The sequence below is a fragment of the Ambystoma mexicanum genome, chromosome 1p, assembly GCF_040938575.1.
Source record: "Ambystoma mexicanum isolate Mex_15411 chromosome 1p, UKY_AmexF1_1, whole genome shotgun sequence".
NCBI lineage: Eukaryota > Metazoa > Chordata > Amphibia > Caudata > Ambystomatidae > Ambystoma > Ambystoma mexicanum.
In genome coordinates, this window is record NC_090921.1 from 1,013,913,748 (window position 1) to 1,013,940,335 (window position 26,588).

At 47.4% G+C, this 26,588-nt stretch overlaps 1 protein-coding gene across 1 annotated transcript in view; it reads left to right on the forward strand.

Moving 5' to 3' along the window:
• The window catches only part of ENKD1 (enkurin domain containing 1), a 358,562-nt gene that overhangs the window by 295,157 nt on the left and 36,817 nt on the right, over positions 1-26,588 (forward strand). The window contains exon 7 of the mRNA XM_069655171.1: positions 25,599-25,735. Within this exon, the coding sequence (XP_069511272.1) occupies positions 25,599-25,735 (137 nt within the window). The remainder of the gene's footprint in view (positions 1-25,598; positions 25,736-26,588) is intronic.

Below are 26,588 nucleotides of genomic sequence, written 5' to 3' on the forward strand. Positions count from 1 at the left end.
GATAGATTTCTCCTGCGTGCACAAACTCACAAACACAAAGTGTAAACTACACATGTATCACGTTCCCATGCTAAAGAAAGTGATGCACAATCAATACTAATATTCAGAGAATCTTTATGAACCTGACCCAATGATCACAATCAACATATACATTACTCTTTAACTACAAGTACAAAACAGTTGCATATAAAATCAAATCACATCGATGTCCTTGTACATTATTTTCCCCCAAAAAAAAACACTAACAGTGTCCGATACATAACCTTCAAACAGCCTTAGCTAGGGTGGTAGTCCCATAAAGTAAACGTGTTTCAATGAACATGGATGGTCGTGCTCCACCTTACCTAGCTCAAGGAATCAGCCTTCACACTCCTTCCAGGCCCCCCAGAGCGGCCTATACTAACAGAATCATTGTACCCCCCACCTGCAGAGTGCGAGCGGGCGGTACAAGCTTCCCCAACATGGCGGCCATATATTGGAACTCCCTTCCCCCTTCCATTAGGGGGATTGTCTCCCATGCGACCTTCGGGAAGGCCATCAAAACTAGACTCTTTGTCTAACAATGTATTTCCCCACGTGCTTTGTAACCTGTATTGCAAATGTACACTGCTACGTTTTCTAAAATCATGATGATGTTCACTGTAAACTGCAACTAGCCTCTGTTATCAAGTATTTCTCCAGCATGGGGTCTGGCATGGATTCACATGCTCATGAATATTCCCCGTCGTCAGGCTGGGAATCCTCGGTAAAGAAAAAACCAGTATCAGTTTCGTTTCTGATCTGTCTTTCGTAGTAACAACCAATCACTGGTCTCTGCGTCATACTGACCACAGCCAATGACTGCCCTCTACCTAAGCACCGCCTCTGGCAGCCATCTTCAGATTTTTACCGCACGTTCATGTTTTGGGATCCTCGTGCTATTGCTCTCGAGCGTTAGTGCTATTTTTCGCGCTTTTTCACAAAAAAACTTTGATTCTTTCGGTCAAAAGAGCCTCAAGCTCCACCGATCCTACATCCGATCAACGGGGACCCGTGTCGGATTCGTCTGTGCCCCTCAAGGGTGAAGATTTCGTCGAGCTACACTTCGGAGGACTCCAGAAGCTTCTCAGGCCCGGTCTCGGAGATGGCCCAGGAGAAGGGAAGCTCGACGCCCGGAAAGCTGTTCAGGGTCTGCCCTGGATGCCAGCTGCAGAATGTCTTTAAGGAGGACGAACACTCTTTCTGCCTTTACTGCCTTCATGAGGACAAGACGCACGTGGAGAAGGACTGTGCGTTTTGCGGCAACATGTCGGAACGGACCATGAAGGACCGCCATCAACGTCTCGCCAACTGGCTGGAGGGTAAGAGCCCGTCTGGCGAGAAGAAGAAGAAATCCGAGCGGTCTTCTAAGACCTTTGAGGGCGCCCCGGCGACGGGGGCCCAACATAAGGCTAAGCACCGCGAGTCCGCTGGCACCGGGAGCGCCGAACGGTCGGGCTCTACGGGCGCCAGGCAGGGCGCACCCTCCCCGGCACCATCAACCACGAGCCAACGCTCTGGGTCGGGTAAGAGGAAGGCCGAGCACCCGGCGAAGCTCCTGGAGAGGCCCCGGTCGAGCTCTAAGGCAGAGGAGGAGCGTGGCAGTGCCCCCTCCCTCAAGGATAAGGCGGTGAGCGCACCTAAGGTGGTGAAGGCCTTGATCCATCCGACCAAGCCCTCTATCGAAACGGTCGCGGCGGCCCTGGCTCAGCCTGTGGAGGCTGCACCAGTGGTGGCGACCTCGGGGCCCAGAATCTCCCTGCCTCCTCGGAGGGAGTCTTCTTTTGTGCCCATCGATAGGACCCCCGTGAAACCCTCCGTGGGGAAGAAGGGGGGGCAGGGCGTCGTCGTAGATTCGGCCTCAACCTCAGAAGAGGAGCTGATCGAGGTCTTAAGCCACGGCCTAGGCGTGGAAGAAGGCCAGCCCGTCGGAATGGACCCCGACGCAGGTGACGACGACGACATCGTCGAGGATACCGACGGGGCCCCTGCTCGCCCGTCGGACTCCCCTCTGCCAGCGCCGCAAGACAACTCGGCGGCCATTTTGTTGGCCATACAGTCCTTATGCTCCGAGATAAGGACGAGGCTACCGTTACCGACGGAGGAACCTCTCCCGTCGGGGGATCCAGAACCGGGACCTTCTGGTGTTCCCCCTACCAAGAAAAGAAGGATCCATCCACCACCTCCTTTTCAACCGTCGCGCCCCGTCCAGCCCTCCTCCCCGTCCACCCGAGGGGATTATACGGGGACTGACACGGCAGCGACGGGTACGGACGACGAGGCATACGACGAGGATTTTCCGTCGTCGCCTCCCGCCAGGGCTTCTCCGCCCGACGAGATCGGATCTTTCCACTCCATGATCTCCAGGGCTTCCGAGCTTTTCCAACTCTGCCCTGAGGAGAAGAAAAAGGAAGGCTTCCTTTATCAGCGGCGCGAGGCCAAGAGGAAGACGGTCCTCGCAGTGCCTCTGTTGGACGACATTTGGGATGAGGGCCTTTCCCTCCTCAAGAACCCTTCCACGACGCCAGCTAGAAGAGACCGGTACGAGAAAAAGTACCGGGTCCCGGACACGGCCCCCCTGTGCCTCCGGGCGCAGCCTACCCCGGATTCCGTCGTCTCCGCGGCAGCCAGGAAGAAAGCGGGGGGGGGTGCGGCCTCCACATCGACTTCCCCGCCGGACGGCGAGGGAAGGAAATTGGATGCTATGGGACGTAGAGTCATCTCGTCGGCAGCGACGACGATTAAAGCGGCCAACGCCTTGGCTATCGTGGCTCGCTACGACAGGGAGCTCTGGTACAAGATAGCTCCCCTGCTGGATTTTCTGCCGGACGACAAGAGGGCGGAGGCCCTGGAGATCCTGCAGGAAGGTGAGGTGGCCTCGGACCACGCCATCACCGTGGCGACGGACATCGCCGACACTGGGTTCCGCCAGCTGGGCAACGGCGTTTGCCTTCGACGTCGTGGATGGCTCAAAGCTACGGACTTCCGGCAGGACGTCCAGACCAGAGTCCTGGACATGCCCTTCGACGGGAACAATCTGTTTGGGAAGACAGTGGACGATTCCCTTCAGGCCATCAAGGCGGATACTGAGACGACCCGGGCCCTTGGAGTTCTGCAGCAACGACGGACGCCCTTTCGGAGCAGCGGAGGCAAGGGCGCCTCCAAAGGTTCCGGCGGCGGTTTCGCTTCCTACCGTCAAGCGGCCCGCTCGTCGTCGCAAGAGGCCTACAGAGGACGAGGCAAGTCTAGCGGACCCCGCCGTCGTCGCCAAGGAGGTCAAGGCGGCAAGGCCGCGTCCAAGCAGGATTGAACCGGCCGTGGGGTCGGGCCCCCACCGAAGCACCCCGGTGGGAGGCCGGCTGGCGGGCTTCGTCAGCGTGTGGGAGTCCATCTCCACCGACCGTTGGGTGCTGGACGCCCTGGCCCAGGGCCACGCGCTCGAGTTTCAAAGAAGGTGCCCGCGCGTCCCCCCCGTGGCCAGGAAAGAACTTCACGCCCCTCAACTTCTCCTGGAGGTAAAGGCGATGCTCAGGAAGGGCGCCATCGAACTCGTCCCAAAGGGGCTTCGGGGCTCCGGAGTCTACTCGAGATACTTCCTCGTGAAGAAGAAGACGGGAGGATGGCGCCCCATCCTAGACCTGCGACGTCTGAACAAGTTCATCAAGGCGCAGAAGTTCCGGATGGTCACCCTCCAGCACGTCCTGGGTCAGCTGGAGGAAGGAGACTTCCTATCGTCGTTGGATTTGGAGGATGCCTACTTCCACATTCCCATCCTAAAGGGGCACCGGAAATTCCTCAGGTTCGTGGTCCAAGGGCGTCATTACCAGTTCAAAGCCCTTCCCTTCGGACTACGGTCGGCACCCAGGGTATTCACCAAGTGCCTCGCACCGGTGGCGGCGCAGCTGCGCCGCGAGGGGATTCACGTCTACCCCTACCTGGACGACTGGCTCATCCGCGCCAAGACGAGGGAGCTCGCCGTGGTCCACACGGCAAGGACCGTCCAACTCCTCACGGACCTGGGATTCTCCGTGAACTACGCCAAATCCCACCTGGTGCCCGCGCAAGTCGCACTGTTTCTGGGAGCGAGGCTCGACACAGTGTCCCTTCTGGCCTCCCCGTCGGAGGAGAGGACCAGGACCATCTTGGGCAAGGTGCAACGGATGTTGGTGGCCGACGCGGCCAAAGTGAGGTCCATCAAGTCCCTCCTCGGGATGATGTCTTCCTGCATCTACCTCATTCCCATGTGCAGGCTCCGGATGCGCCCGTTGCAAGAATTCCTGGATGCGCGCTGGATCCAGACGACGGGCAGCTTCGAGGAAAGGATCAAGCTCGACGAGAGCTTCCGACGAGCGATACGGTGGTGGGGCACCCGCGCGCATCTGACGGCGGGCATGGACTTCCAGGCCCCAGCCCACCAGGAGACTGTGACCACGGATGCCTCCCTGGAAGGGTGGGGAGCGCACACCGAAAATCTGCACGCAAGGGGACTCTGGCTCCCGACGGAGAAGTCCCTGCATATCAACGTCCTGGAGCTCCGTGCAGTGTTTTGGGCCCTCAGGTCCTTCCTTCCGTCCCTCAAGGGCAAGGTGGTGAGGATCTTCACCGACAACACCACCACCATGTTTTACATCAGGAAACAGGGCGGAACCAGGTCCCCAGCGCTGTCCAAGGAGGCGCAGGACCTGTGGCATTGGGCCGTCGCCCAAGGGATTTTTCTGGTGCCGTTTCATCTGGCAGGGATAAAAAACACCATCGCCGACTCACTCAGCAGGGAGCTGCGCTCGTGCCACGAGTGGGAACTACGGCAGGATCTGGTGGATCGCCTCTTCCGACGGTGGGGCACACCCCAGATCGACCTGTTCGCGACGGCGACGAACACCAAGTGCCGGAGGTTCGCCAGCAGGTTTCCCCAGACGAGGAGCATGGGCGATGCTTTCTCGTTCCCCTGGGAGGGCCTGTTCCTCTACGCGTTCCCTCCTTTGCCTCTGCTAATCCGGCTCATCAACCAGCTCAAGAGGTCACGGTGCAGGATGATCCTCGTCGCACCTGCGTGGCCGAGGCAGATATGGTTCCCGGACTTGCTGGACTTGTCAGCGTCCCCGCCGATCAAGCTGCCGGCGGACGCGGATCTACTCTCCAGGGAAGGAGGCGCCATCCTCCACCACGACCCGAAGTCGCTGAACTTGCAGGCCTGGCTCCTGCAGCGCTAGAGTTTGGAGGATACGACATACCGGCCGATTGCAGAGAGGTTCTTGCAAAGGCCAGGGCGTCCTCGACTCTTAAATGCTACGGACACAAATGGAAGAGGTTCTCTGTCTGGTGCCGCGCACAGAAGATTAACCCTCTACGGATTACGGCTCCCCAAGTACTGCCGTACCTGCTGACGCTGGCCAAAGCTGGTCTGGCACACGCGTCCATCAAGATTCATCTTGCTGCGATCTCCCGATACACCAGAACCACGGGGCGGACGTCCTTGTGGTCTCATCGTCTGGTGAAAGAGTTCATGAAGGGACTGTTCAGATCGCTCCCGCCGGTGAAGGCTCCGGCCCCGGCGTGGGAGCTCAACGTGGTGCTGACCAAGCTCATGGGACCTCCGTTCGAGCCTCTGCACTCGGCCCCGTTGAAGTTTCTATCGTGGAAAACAGCTTTTCTTGTGGCCATCACCTCCGCACGACGAGTGGGAGAGATCCAGGCCCTTTCCTGCAAGGCCCCGTACTTGACTTTCCACGACACGAGGGTAGTGCTCAGGACGCACCCCTCCTTCATGCCCAAGGTACCGTCGGACTTCCATCTCAACGAACCCTTGGTGTTACCTGTGTTCTTCCCGTCGCCTTCGTCGCCGGCTGAGAGGACTTTGCACTCGCTGGATGTAGCTAGAGCGCTGAAGTTCTACGTGGACCGCACGAAGGGTTTTCGGAAGACGTCACAACTCTTTGTGAACTTTGGATCTGTCAATCAGGGGAAGGCTCTCTCGAAGGCTTCCATCTCCAGATGGCTCTCCGGCTGTATCATGTGCTGTCACCGGTTGGCAAACCGACCGCTGCCTGGCCGTCCGAGAGCCCATTCCACCAGAGCGATCGCAGCTACCACGGCGTTCCTATCTGGTGTGCCCCTGCTGGACATATGCAGGGCTGCTACGTGGAGGTCGACGCACACCTTCACGAAATTCTACTGCGTCGACCGGGATTCCAGGGAGGAGTCCAGGGTCGGCCAAGCAGTGCTGCGCAACCTGTTCGCCTGAGGTGAGCCTGGTGAGGAGGTAAGATGCTTAATGTTGAGTTGATGTGATGCTTGATGTTGAGCCTTTGCCACCTCCCGTGGTTGTGCATGTGTGTACTGCTATGTATTCTTTATTCATGAGCATGTGAATCCATGCCAGACCCCATGCTGGAGAAGGAACAAGTTACTTACCTGTAACTGTTGTTCTCCAGCATGGGTCTGGCATGGATTCACATGCGAACCCTCCCGCCTACCCCTCTGCGGCTCTTCACTTGGTCATACTGCCACTTCACGTGCTTCCAAATCTGAAGATGGCTGCCAGAGGCGGTGCTTAGGTAGAGGGCAGTCATTGGCTGTGGTCAGTATGACGCAGAGACCAGTGATTGGTTGTTACTACGAAAGACAGATCAGAAACGAAACTGATACTGGTTTTTTCTTTACCGAGGATTCCCAGCCTGACGACGGGGAATATTCATGAGCATGTGAATCCATGCCAGACCCATGCTGGAGAACAACAGTTACAGGTAAGTAACTTGTTCCTTCTGCTGGGGCCGCACTCATGTAACCCTGAATCAAGCCTTCCTAAGCCTTCTCATAGCGCCTCGATGCCTGAGGTCTGTAGTGCACTCTACAAATACAAAAATAAATGTATCAATGTCCGGTTACGATATCTGCACACCCATGAAGTCTTTTCTTGGTTTATTTTCTTTTGGCATGGCTTTTCTCGGAGTATCTTCTAATTGTATGCCTAGCACTGATTCAATAATCTTTAAGAAGACATTTTGTGCAGAAGGATCTTCTAGATACCTCATAACTTACATTGATTTTAAATAAAAACTGTCCTCCTTGTGTTTTTACATATGATTGCAACTTGCTCAAAGAATACCAGTGCCATTCAAAAGAGAATGAACCAGGCTGACTCAAGGCAATGAGAGCTGAACATTTAATAAATATCCCTAGTGCTGGAAATTGCAGAGGCGACACATAGGCTTCTGTTAAGCATCAAATGATGTGTGAACACTAACCCTGAAATCAACTCCCTGTTGGGTGCATGCTCTTTGAGGAATCTGTGTAGCTAGCCCTTGAGAGCCCATTAGGGTATCTTGTTATTTATCAGATTTCCCAATCCCAGAGCATTGACATGTTTCATGGGTGTTATACCATGGCACTTTGGGTTATCTAACATGCCCAACACTTAATAGAAAGGTGATGCCACTTGCTGATGTGATTTGCTTTACCATATATAATTCATTCTGAAGATTCCATGATAGTGGCATAGGGGATTAAACGTTATTTTTATTTATTTATTTTTTTATTATTATTTATTTATTTATTTGTTTTGGTAGCAAAAATTAATTTACACCTTTACAAATAATACATAACACATAGAAATCATGTAAAAACAAAACAGTTTGATCAAAGTTGATCAATACTTGAACAACTAAAAACAGTAAAAAGATAGTAAAAACACTTAGACATATTTCCAATACATCACCAGTAATCGCAAATGGGAATCTTAAAACATCAGATAGCAAACCAAACATAGCATGACAATGATGATAAATTGGCATCGCAGCCCTCCACCAACTTAACTACTCCCACAGCTGGTTGGCTAATGCCATCAATCATAAGGAAGACAAAATCTCAAGCACCCAAAATGTACCCTCTCCAAAAGGTCCTATTGAGTGACAGCAGTTGCTCCTCAATTATTGCAACCAGTCTGGCAGTTGCTAGTATAATGGAATTTGAATTACCCTGCATGCATCTTAGCCATACTAGGTGACATTCAAACAGAGAATAAGAGGTAAAATATGCGTCCAAGCAACATTGCCTATCCTTCGCAAAGAAATCGCAGTACATAAAAAGGTGTTCCAGAGTTTCGGGCTCAGATGTATCTAGGCAAAATCTGCATCCCTCCCATTTTGCCAAAACCCTGTAACAGTCCCAATTCCTAATACGAGCACCCGTCTGGATAAGATCCAGGCGGAAGCGCATATAGGACCTTCTTGCTACTTTGTCCGGAAAACATAAAATATATGGCAGCCGAGGTGTAATTGCATGCCTAAAGGTGGCATAGTTGGTAAAGGAAGAATAGCCTCCAATCTGATCGGAATTGCGATCCCAGGAATTTTTAAAGAAACGCCTTTTAACTTTAGCGGGGGTATTAATCAAATCATCCAGCGTCATATTCAATGAAGTTAAGATCGCTTGTATCTTCTCTTTCACTGTGTAGATCGAAGATGGACACTTTCCAGCAAGCATTTCATGAAAGTCCTCATAAAGTGAATTTGGGGGTGGGGAGATCATTTTAGAAAATGCAGTTACAATCCTCCAAAGATATTTATCTTCTAATGGATATAAGCCCAATTCATGTATAATGATGGCGTTGGGTAGATATCTGGGAAGCCCCAAAGTCTTCTTCCAAAGTTTACCTTGTAGGAGATTTAGAAGGGGCCCCAAATTCAGAAGGCACATGTCAACTGCATATAGAAGAATGGGCTCTATTTTCATGGTATAGTATTGTATGAGAGGCAGGAGGGAAAAACGACAATATTTGATGAAAATAATTCTCATTTGGGCCAATAGTGGGTTAAACTTCGCGTTCAACACTGTGCGCCATTTGCTAATAGACGTCCCATTCGATAGGTGATAGCCCAAATACTTGATCTCTTCTTTTCTCAAGATCGGCTGGGCATTTATTGTAAGGTTGAATCTCGGAAGCTTTTTTTTGGCGGTAAAAACCAATATGTGTGATTTGGCTGAGTTGATATTCATGTTATTCAGTTTACAGTATTCGCCAAACAGGTTTAATTTATTTTGGAGTCCAAACGGCACTCTATCGAATATTATGACGTCGTCGGCAAATGCTAGCCAATGGAGCCGCAAGGAACCCAGTATTGCCGGAAAAGAATTGGAACCCTGCCAAATCTTGTCAATATCAGCAAGGTAAAGATTGAATAGGACCGCAGCCAAATTGCAGCCCTGTTTGACACCTATGTACGTAGGTATGTTGTCAGTCAATAACCCTTCCGCATTGATACGGACCCTGTAAGATGTATTCCGGTGTAGTGCTGCAATTAACGCTACTAGTGTAGATGGTATACCATAAGCCAGCATCTTTTGCCAGAGCTGAGTGCGAAGCACATTATCAAATGCAGCTGAAAGATCCAGTGCTGCCATGTATATGGTTCCATTTGACTTGGAGTGAGCATTCCGAAGGAGATGGGCTAAAATTGAAGCATTTAGTTGAGTGCCCATTGCTCTCCGAAAACCGACCTGGGCTTTTGAGAGAATGTTTAGGTCATGTATATGGACTTCTAGTTCTGACAAGATCAGTCGTGCAAAGATTTTCCCAGCTGTATCTATAAGGGCAATAGGCCTAAAGTTTAGAGGATTGCTTAGAGCACCCTTTTTGTGTATTGGAATGATTATGGCGGTCAGCCATGATTTTGGAATATTGCCAGTTTTGTAGATCAACTGGTAGCAAGGAAGGAGATATCTGGCCCAAAAATAGGGATCGTCTTTTAGGACGCAGGGGGGCAGCCCATCTGGCCCAGCTGCTTTAGAAGAATTCAATTGGGAGATTGCCCATATAATATCCTTTATATCCCAGGGACAAACCCGCGGAAAGGACAATTGCATACAGCTACTTTCTGTTTTGGAATGCATAGTTGGCAGAGCATATTTTTGGGAAAAAACTTCTCCCATTCCAGTCCCGAGATGGTCGCCACAGAGCGGGTATCTGCCTTACCTGACGGATTTCTTAAAATGGCCCATATCTCTCGAGTTTTTTTTTTGCAGAGCAGACTAATCATACGTTGGTTGACGAAAGTAAAGGCAGCTTGATGTAGGGGCTTTATTTGGTGCTTAAAGCGCTGAATGATATAGTTTTTTTCACGATGATAGATAGGAGGACTGAGTGACTTTTTCCTTATGTTGGCCAATTCGCGATTTTTTTGCTTTTTTAAGATTGCAATCTGATTCAAGTTTGGATGGGCATCCAAAGGGATACCTTTACACAAAGCATCCTTCGCTAAGGATACGAGGTGTGTCTGGATCATATTGATATTTCTTTCGTTCATTTTTTCGATATTCCCCAACGATATGGAGTCGTCATGGCAAACTATAAGGTCTCTATTCACCAGAAACACCAGTTTCCTGCGCACGACAGGATTCCAGATGACAGAGATGGTACTTCTGTTGGGAGCCGCCAAACAGGCAGGAGGTGACGACATATAGGCATCACACCTCATATGGAATTTCGAGCACAGCATGTGGTGGTCGCTCAGGCCCAGGTCTAAAATTGAGATTGGATCAAGCAACCCAGAACACACTTTGGATGCCAGGACATAGTCGATAAGGGAAGAAGCATTGCCCCGAGACCATGAAGTCTGTAGAGAATGAGGTGCCAAGTGAATTGGGTAAATGCCCCATTTTTCAAAGAAACTTGTCAGTTGTTGCCCTCTAAGAGAAGCTTGTTGAGCGTAGGAGGAACAGGAAGTAGGAGAGCATGTTATATTAGAAAACTGTAGGTATGAGTTTAAATCGCCACCGATCACAATTTCGTGATTGGGGCACGAGACAGAGGCATGGCCCAAAATCCTGTCCAGATTCTCCAAAAGACAAGTAAGAGAAACTGACTTAGGATTCCAATTCAGCGACATTAGAAGCAAGGGCGAGACCTTGGTGGTTTCAAACGACAACTCCACCAAAATGCATGATATCGAGGTATCCAGTATAGAGGCCACAGCTTTGAGACCATTTTTAATAAGAACAGCGATACCCCCGGAAGGACGGCCTGCAAGTATGCGGCTGGCTGGAATAGAAAAACTGGAATAACCATCGAGAGTAATTTCATTTAGGCTCATCGTTTCCTGAAGAAATAATATGTCTGGTTTCTTCTCAGGGACAACCCGCTTATGCCATCCTACCAGGTTGCCCAGGCCACAACAATTCCAAGATGAGATGGTCAGACTGGCCAATTATGAGCCCGGAGTGGGCCCTTTAATGGCTGCAGCTGTTTTTATCAAAGGTTCCAGCCAAGCCAGCCCACTCAGTGCTTGGGTTAGCGATGCTAGTTGGAGTGTTAATTGAGTAACCTGGGAGTCGGACGAATCTATGCCTGGACCCACTGGACATACTGGCAGAGTGGGAGGCACCCAGTCAAGAAAGGCCCATGCACTATCCATATCCGAAAATAGGCATGGTATGAGACCAATGGAATGAAAGTCCTCAGCAAACTCCATCAGCATCTTAGTTATAATCTGCGATTGGACTCTGCAGAGGGCTCTCTGGTTGTTAAGAGTTGCCAATTTGACCCAGTCAAGGTCCTTGGATGAAAGATTCCTAAGCGCTGGAATATGGAAAAACGAATTCATCAAAAAAGACCTATTTATAGGGGCAGGGCCATTTATCTCTGGATTACTAGTCCAACCCAGGATTAGTTTCATGTCCTTTGGTGTATGTATGAAAGACAGGGTGTCAGGAATGGATTTCCCTGCCACTGTATGTGGGGAGTGCACAACCTCCACACTGGGAGGCCGTACCGGAGACGCCAGAATCACAGGTGCTTCTGAAAGGAGGGGGGGACAAGCGCGATCTTCAACTACCACAAGGAGAGGTGCAGAAGGAATGGCAGCTACTGCCTTACCATCCGACACTCTTTCCAACTGTAAGGGGGCGCTAGTTGGGCTCACAGCAGATGTCACGGTGCCCTCGGCTGGAATCGTAGTGCTCGCCTTTCTAGGTTGGATATTGGGAAAGAAGGAATGAAGCTGAGATTGCAGCTTGACCGTGGGAGTTCCTTGTGGGCCATATGGGGCGATCTGAATATTGCCTTTTTTCAACGCTGCAATCTGTAGGTGTTTCCTGCTTTCCTCATTAAGATCACATAAGACTAGACCAAGATCATCGTGGCTAGTCCCAGTACCCAAGATTACTTTAGATTCAGAGGGCAACTGGGCACAACCGGGAGTTGGTGTTTTAGGGGTAGCTTTCTTCTGACTAGCCTTGGTAAGGTTTAGGCGTTTTTGAGCTCTTAGGAAGGACTTCCTTGCTTTTCGCGAGACAAAATGTCTTCCTTCATGCACCACAGGTCCTTCCTCCAAATCCGGGAATACATCCGCCGCCATCGATACAGGACTAGGCAGGGCCTCAATAATGTCAATCAGGGGGAGGGGCTGTCAGGAGGAGCAGCAAAACCTGGAGAAGCTTTGGATGCCTCTCTTGGGGGATCTATGGGATCCAAATGATGCTCGGTTGCGGCCATCTTATAAAGAAGTTGCTCTATCTGTAATAGACGGTCGTGCTGGAGTTTAAGAACCTCCACCAAGTCTATGGCCTCCGAGTTTGCATGCTCCAACATAACCCGCTTATCCCCTTTCGCAACCTGAAAACAAGAAATCTGTGAGGAAACTATAGGGCAAGTTCCCGGGTCGGTTTGGGAACCTTGAGTGCAAGTCAAAATAGTAGAAGGGTGCTGAATTACTCTATCTGGGACATTCTCCAGCATTTTTTGAAATTGGGCCAGATAGAAGGGTCTGGAATGTTCTTCTGCTATAATAAAACCTTCCAATCTGGCCATCTTGTCTTTCATAAACGATAATGAAGACTGCATCTCCCTCGAACGTTATTTATTTGTAATCCTAGTTATTATTATTATTAGGGTAGTTATTGAGGGCAGACCTAGCTTCTAAATATTGTGAACTAAACAGTCTGAAAATCAATGTTGAAAAAAACAAAAATAATGATCTTGAAGCATAAAACAGGTAAAAGAGCAAAGAGATTTAGCTGTTATGTGGGCAAAGATGTCTTGGAGCAGGTAGACTCATTACCCTATTTGGCAGTCTTGATAAATTAGAGCACCTGTGAAAAGCAATGGTTGGAAAACATCAAACTTAAATGTAAGCGGCTTACAACCCAGGGGACTATTCTCCATAAAATATTTGGAAAATTCTCTTTGATACCAGTTGTTACCTTCTTTAAGCAAAAGGTGGCACCCATTCTAACCTATGGAGCCGAGATTATACAAACCTGGCCAGAAAACTTCTGGGAATTTATTGAGGGCTATTTTTGGAAGAGAGTGCTACGACTGCCTAACTCTCTACCGAATGGAATGATCAGATTCAAATTGGGCCTCCAATCTCTGCGATCAATAATCAAATGGAAGACTTTGGTGCTGTTTGCTACATACACAGACAAAAAGCCCCCCCCCCCCCCTTTGATATTCTAAACCTTGTGGTAAATCCAGTGGGGGATGCTTATTTTGTCGCTTGGACAGCGAGGTGTATATCCTGGTTAGGTGATCTAGATCGAACTCATGTGACCCTGTTCAATAACCCAGAGAAAGTCAAACTCCATTTATTGCGTCAAGACTGGATTGACACGCTAGCCCAGAGGATAACATACAAGTTTGCATTGAACCTAGCCCTAGAATGTACAGGATTGAACCAGTTGCCGTAATATCTGGTTAGATTCCCTTGCCAGTGATATCGTAACCTCTTCTTTTTTTTTTTTATTTGTGTATAATCTTTTTAGATTTTTACAAAGCGTTTTTTTTTTCGTCATTACGAAGTAGATGGACTCTTTGGTCGTCTAGACTATGCAGAGAGATCTGGGACGCCTTCTAGCTAAAGGATACAAATTCGCATTGGCATCAATGGGGGTTGGTCTTTTCCATGGCGATGGTTAGAAGTTTAGCCGTCGGAATTAACCATCTAGTACGAGCTCCTGTGATTAGACGGTTCCACCACGTATCTTCATCGTCTACGAAAGAGTTTATGCGTAGAGGGGCAAAGAAGGCGTCCCTTTCTTGTGCAATCGCCGGGCAGGCCATCAGTAGATGTCTTGTAGTTTCTATTGTTTCTGAATTTTTGCAGAGTCGACAAGTTTTGTCCTTAGATGCTGCTCTGATAGCTAAAATTTCCTGGGTGGGTAGTAGGTTGAGAAGAGCTTTTAGTAGAGTTTTCATTAACACTTTACTAGGATACTTTGTGCAGTACTCCATAGGTTCTCTAAGCTTGTTGGGAGCAGGTGGCAGATGGCTTAGCAGTTTGTTTGATACTGCTTTTTCGTTTGTGTTTATCCAATCTAGCCATTCCATTTTCGATTTGATTCTTAAAGGATTTTGGAGTAGATCTTCTTCTGAACACGCCATCTCCTGCAATGTTTGTTGCTGAATTTCAGCCCAGTGTTTTAGCATCTGGTTGTTTCCTTTCGTAATTTCTTCGTTAATCATGCAGTATATTTGGAGGCTCTCCGGTGTTGAATCTTTCTAAATAGTTGCATTGTGCTTTGGGCCACTATTGCAGTCAAGGAGAGCAGGCCAAGTTCTCGCCTTATTGCAGCAGACGATGTGGATTTTGGAAGACCAAGTACTGTTCGCCAGATAAAGCCTTCCAATTTAGGCCAGAGAGTGGATGGGATTGAAGGGGTTGCATCCATGCCGAATACCAGGGACGGAATTACTTTTGCCTTATAGAACTGGATTGCAGGTAACAGGCTAAATTTGCCATATTTCCTATCAACTGCTCTGAGCTGGGCTGTTAGGTGTTTAGTCTTTGTCCATGAAGATTGTTGCATACTAGATGCGTTCTTAGAGCTGTCAATTTCGACCCCAAGATATTTAAACGCCAAGACGACTTCAATTTTTGACTTGAAGAGGAACCACTGCAGGATTTCTTTCTTCCTATTTCTCTTTTTCTGCATGATCAAGATTTTAGTTTTTGATTTGTTTATCTCCAAATTATTGTCCTTGGTGTACTGTGCGAGGTTGTCCAGTTGGCGCTGGAGTCCGACCTGTGTGTGGTCGAGGATTATCAGGTCGTCGGCATATAGAAGTCGATTGACCCTTACGTTGCTGACTTTGGGAGGAAATGACCTGATCGTCTCTTGAGAATCTTTAAAGTCACCTAAGAACGATATGAAAAGAGCGGGCGCCAGCGGGCAGCCCTGTTTCACTCCACGATGGGAAGGTATATGTTCAGATAGTAGACCTTGGTTGTTCAGACGGACAGACATGCTGGTGTTCGAGTGGAGGGCGATTATGGGAGCCAGGATTTCATCGGGGCAGTTCCATGTCTTTAGTTTATTCCATAGTTTAGGCCTATCAACTCTGTCGAACGCCTGAGATAGGTCGACGAATGCGAGGAAAACTCTTGGTGCGCCCGACAAGACTTTGTCTTTAATGATACTCAGGATCATTATGTTGGCTGCAGTGCTAGCGTTTTTCTGGAATCCAGTTTGTAGTGGGTCAGTAGAGGGAGAAAGCCGTGCCCATTTCTGAAAGTAGCTCTGGAGGATTGTGGCGAAGACCTTACCTATGACATCCAGCAGGGCTATAGGTCGATAGTTGGAGGGGTCCTCTCTGACGCCCTTCTTGAAAATGGGGACGATAACTGCCTGAGTCCAGGAGTCCGGTAGTGTCCTTCAGTTTTTGCAAAGATCAGACTCAATACCGCTGACCAGTCGTCAGGGTATTCTTTTAAATCAGAGTTTGCTAACCCGTCCGGTCCAGGGGCTCTTGATAGTTTCAGCCTTTTGATGACTTTTTTTTATCTCGTCTTCGTCTGAGAGGTCCACCGATTTTCCCTCTAGCGGTCTCATTGGAGGGTTGATAGACGTTAGAGGTGAGTCAAAGAGTTCTGAGAAGTGTTTGACCCAGTTTTCTTCGGTGACAGAGTTAATCATTTGGGTTTTAGGATTGCAGTTTGTTTGGTTGACCATAGACCAGAAGTCCCGGGATTTTTTGGTGGCTAAAACCTTGAGCATACTCTCTGCATCTGATTGGTAGAGGTCACATCTTACCTTTCTCAGCCATTGTTGGTATTTTCTCCTCTCGGTATGGTAAGATTCCCACAAGGTCGCTGTGTTCGACGCAGCTGCTTCTTTCTTTAGTTTCCTTAAGGATCTGTGTTTGGATACCAGGGTAGCATTATACACGTGGTTATGGTTAGACCTTAGATCATTGGTGAGCTTCCGTAGTTTTTTAAAGGAAGGAGCAGAGGAATGTAGCTGTCTCTGAAGAATGCGTCTTTCACTTCAATATGAGAAGTTAAGCTTTTGTAGTTATCAGTCAGAGTTTTGATGTCTTTGGAGGACATACACAAACGGGTAGCCTGGGAATTTGTCCTGATCGATGGTTTATAGAATAGACGGTCGCGCACACTGGTGTTACATTTGAGGTTCAGTAAGTTGTGATCGCTAGCCTTTGTTTTAATTATTTCGAAGGAGGTTATGCGCTGGTAGACCTTTTCAGAGACAAAAATGTAATCGAGGGTGGCTGATGAGCTATCACGTTCCCACGTAGGTATCAGCATTTGGTCGCTCATAACGTTGGCTGCGTTGTGGAGGTTCCTGGAGGTCATTAATGCTAGCCATAGTTTTCCCCTTGTCTCCGCCAGAGTGGAGGGAGAAGCTTTTGCCTTTGGCGCGGCTTGGGCTTCACAATTTGCATTTAGGTCCCCACATATAAAAATGTTTGGGGTTTGGTGTTTAATTCTGATTTCGTCAATGATATTGGCTTCATCGCAGAAATTTTCCGGTGTTGTTTTTTGAGGGTTCCAATAGGCATTGATGATAGCGAGGAGCTCTCGAGAAGGTTTTCTTTACACTGTGGATTCGTCCGTCCATGTGGCAAGGACAGCCAAGAATCCATAGGTTGCTTCTATTTTCTTGATGATATGGATGCCTGAGCCTATGCAGGTAGCTGTTCATAGGCCAGATGACGGGCGACCCAGTGGGACTTTGTAGGCCTGAGAGATCTCTATGTTGTAACCATCCAGTGCCGGTTTGTCCAACAGCCAGGTTTCCTGGAGGCAGAGGATGTCGTGTACTCCCAGGTTGTAGCTGTCAAGTTCAGTTAGGTGCATATGGGCTCTGGTGTTCCATGAGGCGATGGAGAGAAGCGGTTTTTCCTGTGCTTCTCGTTTTGGACGCGACAGGGGGGTCGGTGGACTGGCACCCCCTGTTTGCTGCTATCTTTTGATACCCAGTGTTAGGGCATTCCGTATCCATGACCAGCTGCCCTTTTTTGGCACGTCGTCTGAGGTAGTAGTGGGCAGGTCTAATGTTTTTTTTCTGCTTTCAACAGCGTATTCCGGGGAGGATCGATGATCTTGATATCGAACTCTCGAAGGGTGTCGGGGAGTTTGGCGTTTCCCTTTTGTCGTTGTGGTTTCTATGCTCTCTTCTTGTTGGGGTTCTCCCATTTCTGGAAGGACCATATTTCAATTTATCTGGTACATTTGTTCGTTCCCAGGCTGATCTGGTGTAGTTTTGGGTGGATTCTCTCGATTGAGATGAAGTTTTCCTCCTTCTCGAAGATCCATATAAGTCCTCCGTTCGTGATTTGAATCTATATTTTTTGATGTCTGAGGTCTTACGGTTTTCTTCGTGGTTGCTAGTTGTGTTCTGAATTGGGATCTCATTGAGTATAAAGCCCAACTGTTCTAACTCTTTGTAGACGTCCTGAGGAATTTCACGAAGTGCCGAGCTCCTGATATGGAGATACGCTTTTGCTTGCTTGGACCTGTGGTACGGCTCGATTAAGGTGAAATCGTTTGAATTTAAGGCCTGTAGCGTGGGTACTTGTTTTAAAATCTTAAGCACTGTTCTTCTATTTAGAATCATGTAGTATTCCTCAGTGATATTTTGTTCTATTTTGAATAGGCGGGTAGCTCTTGTTGTAGTAACTTTTGGTCTTAAGAGAGTCTCTTTCTGGTTTGTTGGCGACGATTTTCGTTGCCGAGAGTCGATCTGCTCGGGAGCAGTTGCCAGGCGACCTGGTATCTCTTTCAGATGTGGTTGAATAGTTCCCAAGAGCTGCGATGTCGTCGTCCTATCCTTATTCTCAGTTTTATGATTTAGGGATAGTTCCTTGGTTTTGATGTTCTTAGAACTGGGAGGGACCTTTGGTGCTTCAATTTTGGAATTGGGAGCATTTTAAACTTGTGGTTCTGAGCTTTCGATTGTGTCCCAGTGCTGTGTTAGGTCAATCATGGAGCTTCGAATCAAGAAGTCCTCCATGGTCCTGGGAGATGGGGTATCGTGTGGCTCTGCGTTGTCGTTATTTTCGCTCTGGTATCTAAAATCTTGGTTTTCATCCGTCGTTTTTTGTTGTTTTCTTTTTTTAGTAATTTTCCTTGAAACCAGCACTAGATCAAGCGCTGACACTGTTTCCGAGTTGGAAGAATCTTCTTGGGCGCCTATAGCGAGTTTCAGCACAGGATGGTTTCTCGTGGCAGCCACCGATTTTGGAGAAATGTCACTTGGTGGCATAGGTTTAGGTGTTTTAGTCGGCGGGCGAGAGTGTTTGTCAGTTGTTTTTAAGAACACCGGAGCCAATTCTATAGGTGGAGATGGTGGCGTTACCTGGGTTTCTTTGTCAGCCATAGTTGGTTTGGCTAGAGTAATAGATTTTAAGGAGTTTAGTTGTTCGTCGAGTGAAGCAAGTTTCTGGTCCCAGGTGTCTGTCTGTCTTGTTCCTTTGTTCCAGGGCTGTAATGAAACCTTCGACAAAGATCAGCTTGGTATGCATCATTGCTGTAATTGTGATCTTTTAGGGAGTCACTGATGTTCTCATAGAGTTTCCCAAAGGTTGCTAATGCTATTGTTATGGCCGACATAATAGTTGTTAGGTTGGTTTTTTTTTTAAAGTGATTCCTTGGTGCTTGGTGTAGGTACTTCACTTAACCTCCTATTTTTAGGTGGTGATCGATCTCTTATTGTACATGGCGATGGTGGTGATGTAAATACAGAGCTTTCGTCTGTCTGGATCGATCTGTTCAAGTTTTTTGGTTGGAGTGAAGGTTTTTTTGGTTGGAGTGAAGGTTTGGCAGATTCCGGTTGACTCTTCGGTGGGTGGCCAGGAACGCAATACTGTCTAGAGAGTGATGGCAGTGCCGACTTTGTTTTGGTAGGTGAGTTTTCTTTTGGTGTGCACTCAGTGGCTCGTGGTTGTGCGCGGCCGTTTATTTCTTGTTCTGTGGGTGAAATGGTTTTATTAATGATCTCAGCTTGTATTTGCGTTTCTGTTTGTTTTGGGTTTGTTTTAGACAGCCCTGGTGCAGTGATTTTAACTGGGGACTGATTTTCCATAGTCTCACCAGGCGGGTTTGCCGTGGGCGGATTTTGGTCGTCCATAGGGGGTGAGGCGCTATTGGGGTTAGCGCTTCTTTCCGGTGTAGGTTTGCCATAAGTTGGTAGCCGGGGGGTCTTTTTTGCATTTTCAGTCACTTTCCTTACTTTGGGCACTGGGGATAGGTCTTGGATAGCCTCCAGAATTTCCGCGTCCGATAGTTCTTGGTCCTGGTCCAACTTTCTTTTACATTGTTTTTTGAAAAAGTCTTTAAGAGCGACTGACAGAAGCGGATGCGGGAGGAGTTTTTTTGTTGCACCTTTTTTTTTGTATTTTGACGTTTGAGAGTTTTGTGAGCAAGACCTAGATTCCTTCAACGATTTTTGGCGTGAAGGTTTAAGGGCTTTATCAAGAGGAGTCGGTTTTTTTGACTTTTGGTTTTTCTGTGTTTGGGTATTCTGTAATATAGAGAGCTCTGATACTGTAGAGTCAAATAGGTCTTTTCCCGCATATTGTTGTTTAGAAGAGGGTGCAAAAGGGTTGTTTGTGGTAACAGAGGAATGATCTATGGGGGATTGCAGACTAGGAACATTTGTTTCAGTGTTTCCTGCGCGGTCTAACTCAAAGATTTGAGACTTCCCTATTTGTAGGTTGGAGTGCGTTATTTTGTTTACGGTCTGCCGACCGTCGTTGTTCTGTTGTGGTGAGTCCGTGGTGGGGTTCATTGCTGCGTGGATTTGTGCCAGTACCAACATGATCGCTGGGGTCACGTTTGTTGAGTTCACGGCAGGCTCGCCTTTGCGGTGATCCGGAGAGCTTGTTCTCTTGTCCTCTGCTGCTTGTAGCTGGTGTGAGGGGTTGGGTTCGGTCCCGTACGGGGGGGGGGAGATCTTCCTTCCCCTGCGAAAACCGCCCACCACACCCCTCAGCTAGTTCATGGATCGGAACCAATCCTCCGACCTGCGAGAGTCCTCCTGCCAAAGGAGTGTCTCCTCGGGCCTCAGCTGGGGCCTCAGCTGGCTCGGACAGCACAGGGGTAGGGGCCGGCCGTCCTCCGACAGTCACGGCCGCTGCGCCTCTCGCCGACCCAGGGGTACGGCGGTGAGGCTGTATGGAAATCGCAGAGCAGGGGGAGGAGGAGAGGATCGCCACCGCAGTATGCCGTCCCGGCTAATGAGGCGCAGAAGCACCCGTGGGGGAGAGGCATTCCTCCAGCTCATCGATCCGCGGCACAGGTGAGTCGGGCAAGTTGGGAGGCATAGTCCGGTCCTTGGTTAGCGATGGCGGTGCAAATGCAGATTTGTTGGTAGCTTGGAAATTAAAGTGGTTTGAGGAGATCCTAGTCTCTGCATGCTCCACATGTAGATTTGTCAAGGACAGAAAAGGTGAGCGCCGAGAGATGTCAAACGGGTTTTCAAAATCAAACTGCATTTTTGACGATTTGGGTGAAGAATTGGTTGCGTTAAAGGGTGTGATTACACTGGTCTTTGTCTCCTTTACTTTTTGGTTGGAGGCTTCTGTAGATGAACTTCGGGAGCCTTGTAGTTACTTCTAAGCCTTCGCATTTCCAAGGCTGATTCCGACAGTGACAGCGATTCCGATGGTGATGGTGATTCCGACGGTGTTTGGGGAAGGGTAGGCGCCCCAATCGAGGTTCCGATGGCGGGCTTCATCCGGGAACAGCCGCAGACTGCCGCAGACTGCTCAAACCTCAGCTCAAAACTCCGCTCACCGCTCCGCGGTGTCTGCTGAGTATAAGTGGGTCCTCCCACAAACGAGATGGTAGAAAGACTGCCGCAGACTGCTCAAACCTCAGCTCAAAGCTCCGCTCACCGCTCCGCGGTGTCTGCTGAGTATAAGTGGGTCCTCCCACAAACAAGATGGTAGAAAGACTGCCGCAGACTGCTCAAACCTCAGCTCAAAGCTCCGCTCCTCTTTAAGGCTAAGGTTGAATATCCTCGCTACTAGGGGAGCATTGGGACACAGAAGGATGTTTGGTGAGCTCACCGCTGACTGCAGATTCTGTGGCCAAAAGCCAAAGCTGGAGACCCCGAACATCTAACTATAGATTGTAAGGCCCTATCAGGGCTGAGATTGCTGTATTTGGAAAAGATAACTAAAGAATGCAAGTTCTTATCCCCTAAGGAATGGTGGTCCAAGTTCATACTAGGGGACAATCAATTGACTATTATAGGGGTAATGACATTTTTGGAAGAGATTTTAATTCTTGGTGATGGAAAGTCCACGGCCAGTAGGAAAGAATGAATTTGTATTTTTTGATTTTATGAATCTGATTTTAATTTAGGTTTGTAAAATGGAAACTATTATTGTGGGAGGAAATTGGATGTTATGTTCTAACTCCTCTGTGGATTTTGTATTTGATAAAAATGTTATGAAAGGTTTGAAATAAACCAAACATAATTTTTTATTCTTTTTTTAAATTACCCTTAGCACATTCATTAATTTGAGGCACTCCATCTGATTAAACATGGGGGCCCATTTTGGAGTTCCCCTTAAATTCGGTGTTGGGGACCTGTACACATGCACTTTGGCGTGCACAGGTCCCTGCCGCCAAATTTTCATCATTTTCATGGCAGGGTGCAAATGTGCAGAGCGTGTATGCCAGCTTTTGCACTGCACTTTTGCACTATGCAATTCAAAGTGAGTAAAGGCTGCCTGCCATGCCCGAATGCTGGGCAGTGTTTCCTTTTACGTTCAGGTCATCACCTCAATTCATTACATATAAATGATGAATATTCACGTTTCAATACAATTAGAATAGACACAGATTCCCATTAGTATCTTTTCTATTTCCATCCATGCTCTACCTTTAGCAATAGTGAAAGACATTTGGTGCCAGCAAGATAGCGGTCCCAAAATGGGTCTGTTCTAATACGATCAAATGTGTATACAAATTTCCCCAAGTGGGACCCATGTAGGCATTTTAGGGACTGACGTGATATTAGCATATGTCTGTTGCTTTCGGGCATATTCTTAATCTTGCATAGTCGGCAGTAATGTTTGTTCCTCTCTATGCTGTGTGAAGGTCCACATACCGGTAATGTGGTAATTAGGTTCAGTCCCAATTGCAAAAAAATGGTTCTATATTTTTGGAAGGAAATTGTATCAGGTTAAATGTGAGGCATGCTCATGATTTTTACGCCATTCCCATTCTTTCACTTTCGACACAAACTCATACTTCAATACCAAATAGTCTCTGTCCGATATTGGGGGCGGGCCAACTTCCTGAAAGAATTTTTCATTAATTGTTCTAAATTCCACTGATGATTTTCAACCAAATCTTTTATAGTCAAACCTAACAAGCCCAGCAAAGGGCTGGCCGGCATGGTAAATGCCTTGGTCTACAATGGTCTACAATAATCCTCATTTGATACGTACACTTGCTGATAAAGAGTATAAACCCAGTTCCAACCGCATGGCCTCTACAGGGATGCCTTGGGTAAGACTGAGCATTTTCCTCCATATTACACCTTCTAACTTATTCAACCAAGTATCTTGATTGTCATAGCTGTCTTCAAGCCCATACACAATTGTTGCAGTCATACTTTGCTTATAAGCAAGCATCATTCTTTGTAGGATATATCCCGCCGTTTTCTGGGCAAATCTTTTTATCGCAGCCATCAAGGTCAGCACCTTCAGGTGTTTACTTTCTATTATTTGGCACTTACAACTATGTTCATTGATCTCGTGATCCGAATAAGTGTAAGCATCGGCTTGTTTGAATCGTTCCATCATGTGTATCTATTTTTTGCATAGAGACATGTCTCTATAGCACGTCTTTTTAAGCCAACGTACGTATGGTCAAAGAGGATAATGTCATCCACCTATGCTAGCCAGGGAACGTGTGCACATGCTCTTTGTGGCGGAAAGTTATTAATTTTCTCTAGCACTTCCAGCAAATCTGCTAAGTAAAGGTTTAACAGCATGGGAGATAGGACACAGTAAAGGTCTCCAGTGCCGCTCAGCCTTGCCTGTAATTTCGTGCCTGTATGAAGTATCAACAGAGATAAAAGTCCCTCTGGGATCTTCCACTTTCTGAGCTTAGCTTGCAAATGATCGATTTTGAGCATATGAAGAGTTGCTGCGAAATCAATGAATAATGCATACAGCTGAGGGCTTTTACTGGTCCTAGCATCCTTAATCAAGGTATTCAAAGTCAGTATGCTGGGTGTAGTGGCAGAGCCCGCGAGAAGGCCTGTCTGGCATCTGCTTAGTAGGTTGTTCTTGTTAACCCACTTATGGAATTGTCTAATATTATTATTATGATTATTATTATTAATAGGATATTTATTGAATACCAACCTAGTTTTGAGAAGCAACGAAGTGCTTAACAATCATAGGGAGGCACATTGAGGGACGCAGAGAAAAGGGAGAGGGGCGAACAGATGAGGGCGACGGTGGGCAATGGGGGGTGTACACGGTGGGGAGCATATGTTTGAATAAAAACGAGGCAAAGACTTTACTTGGGACATCAAGAAGCGCTAAGAGACTGTAATTACTTGGATTAAGTTGAGATTCCTCCTTATGTAGAGGAATCAAATGCGCTTTTTTCCATGAGTCCGTAATCAATTCATAATCCATGATTCCATTAAATATTAATAATCGTACCAATATTGTCACACATGCGTCCACCTCTTTTCTTAAAGCTACATTGGTTAGTCCATCAGGGCCAATAATAGTCTCGAAGATATTCTCATCAAGGATTAATTTAAAATCCCAAAGTGCATTGGGGTGCTGTTTTATCCCTTTCATATTTGTATTCTATAAACTTAACCCATTCAGTTTCACCAATCGGGTTATTATATTGTTTAACCACCTGGTTATACAGTACAAAGGTAGGGAATCATCAATGTACCCAGGTAGCTTTGAAATGAAATAACTCTTGCAAGCCAGATTTGAGAACTCCCTCTCCAAATTGCTCAGTTGGACTGGCTTCTACAAAATGGCAGGCACTATAACCGAATTTGCACCATCATACACTCTTTCTTTCTGCATTATGGAGCGGCTGGTGGACAATAGAGCCCTTTACATATTGCTGCAAAAGACCACTGGCTGAGAGCTAAGGCTCTCTAGCTAGACCTGAAAGATAGGTTGAGTTCCCCAATGAATATTTCTTTTGTACTTTTAACTAATTGGGTGATGCGTCTTTTGGATGCTATTGATGGTAGAAAGATAATTCTAAAATCGCCCTATAAATTCCTACTCTTTTTGTGTTGTGTTGTGTTATTGATTTATGGGGGCTGTAATTCCAGTTTAATTTTATTTTTCTGGATTTCCTTCACATTTTAGAAATGCGCCCATCGTGGACCTTAGTACAGCCCTTAACTGTACCTTTTGCCCCTAGTTAAAATCCATTCTCACCTGCCTGCCTAAAGTCCTGATGATGCCCCCATTGTCTATATGGTTACGTGTTTCAGCTGACAATAGCAAGAGTTATGCCATTAAAAGATTCAGGGAGACACTCGTTAAGGGGATGTGCATGTATCACATGACCGCTTCTTCCTGCCTTACATCAAAGAGCAAATATCGTTCTCTTTGAAGTACAGAGCATGAAGACCTAAAATTGCATGCACATTTTAACTTTTTGCATGGATATTTTTTCCCTTTGATTTCCCCTCTCTCGTGATGTCTCCATTTACACTTTTCCCTCTTTTAGCTTTTTACTCTCAAGTTTTTCTTTTTCTCTCTCTGGAAAAATCCTCATTATTCTTGCGGTGAGCACAGTTGCTTGTTCCACCTGAATTGTCCTTGTATGTTGGCCATCTGTACAGTCAGCTGTTTCCAGCTTTCTTATTCGATATGCCTTTCTGTCTTATTTTCATATGCTAATTTGGCCAAGTATTTTTCTGCATTTCTTTCGCTCTCCGGCTGCTTTGCTTGTTTTATCCCTCCATATCGACATCATGCCAGTTGCTTCACCAGCTTCAGTCTCTGCCACTACAATTTACACTGGCCTTTCATGCTATATGTACCTGTAACCGCTCATGTGGTACATACTGCCATTAAGAAAGAAATTAAGTAAAATACCTTAATTAAATGTGGCCATTCTTTTCCTTTTATTATTCGTTTTCAGCTTGTAATGTGCCTGTGTCTTGTTCAGCCCATTTGTTTTTACTGTCTCCATCTGACCCACTAGGATACATTTAATTTGGTCACTGTAAATGGAAAGGTTCTAGTTATGTCAGGTGCTCGCCACTGCCGAATTGATTAGCAGGAACAGCTCGATCAGTCACACCTTCATCTTTTCTTTTCCTTCTCTCTGCAGTTTATTGGCACTGAAAGACCACTGGCGCAAAGAGGTAGAAGAGCGACAAAAGAAAATCCCTGATCCAGCCATGCCACCCGGACATACCATGATGCCAGAGAAGGAGCGACAGGAAACGTTGAACAATCTCAAACAGAGTAAGCAAGAAGCAGCATATTTTAATTGAGATCTTCAGAGACCATTCCGGAGGTGTATGTGTTGTGTCTTGGGAACGCACGGTTTCTGTGCCTGCATCTGACACTTGAACTGTCGTTCCCCTTTTCTTATTATTCCATTGCACATGTGCATAACGCTCTGGCAATACATGGCCTAGTCTGGTCTTCTTTGTACCTGCTTTTCCTGTCCCTGGATTTTCCGCACACGTCTATACCCTTTGGCAATGTTGAAAAATTCCCCATTATATCTTTTATAGCCTTACACTTGTTAGTGTGATAATGGAGATGAGAGTTGAACCCAAATCTGGCAACGTCCCCACCCGTTCGCGAGCATGAACGAAGATATAAGCTGAGAGCCGCTCTATAAACAGTCAGTAAAACACTAAGGGCCATGCAATCCGCCATGAAGAGTTGAATAGATTGCGCAACACAAGCAAGGCAACAAGTAGTTTGCATTCACATAAGTAGGAGAGTTGCAGAATACCCAGACAGGTTTATACAAGTAGTATAACCAAAAAAGTAATGGGTGGAAAGTGTTGAATTAATCTGAACCACTGGCACTGCTCTGGGCAACCTTTCACACCACAGTTTTTTAGCCTGTCTGTGCAATTGCAAAAGAGGTCCAGCCATATGTAAAACAGTGAGGTGGGCCCAAGCATGATTTGCATATGGTATTTCTCCTTTGATAATGGCTTGGCAGGCGAAGAATGATGGTCTGGAGAGTTTCCCAGAGCAATGCCAGAGGTTAGGATTCATTCCAAACCTTCCAGCCATCACCTCTTTTGTTTTGTGTAAGTCACTTTAAGTGGACGGGCATGCCCAGACATGGGTCCCA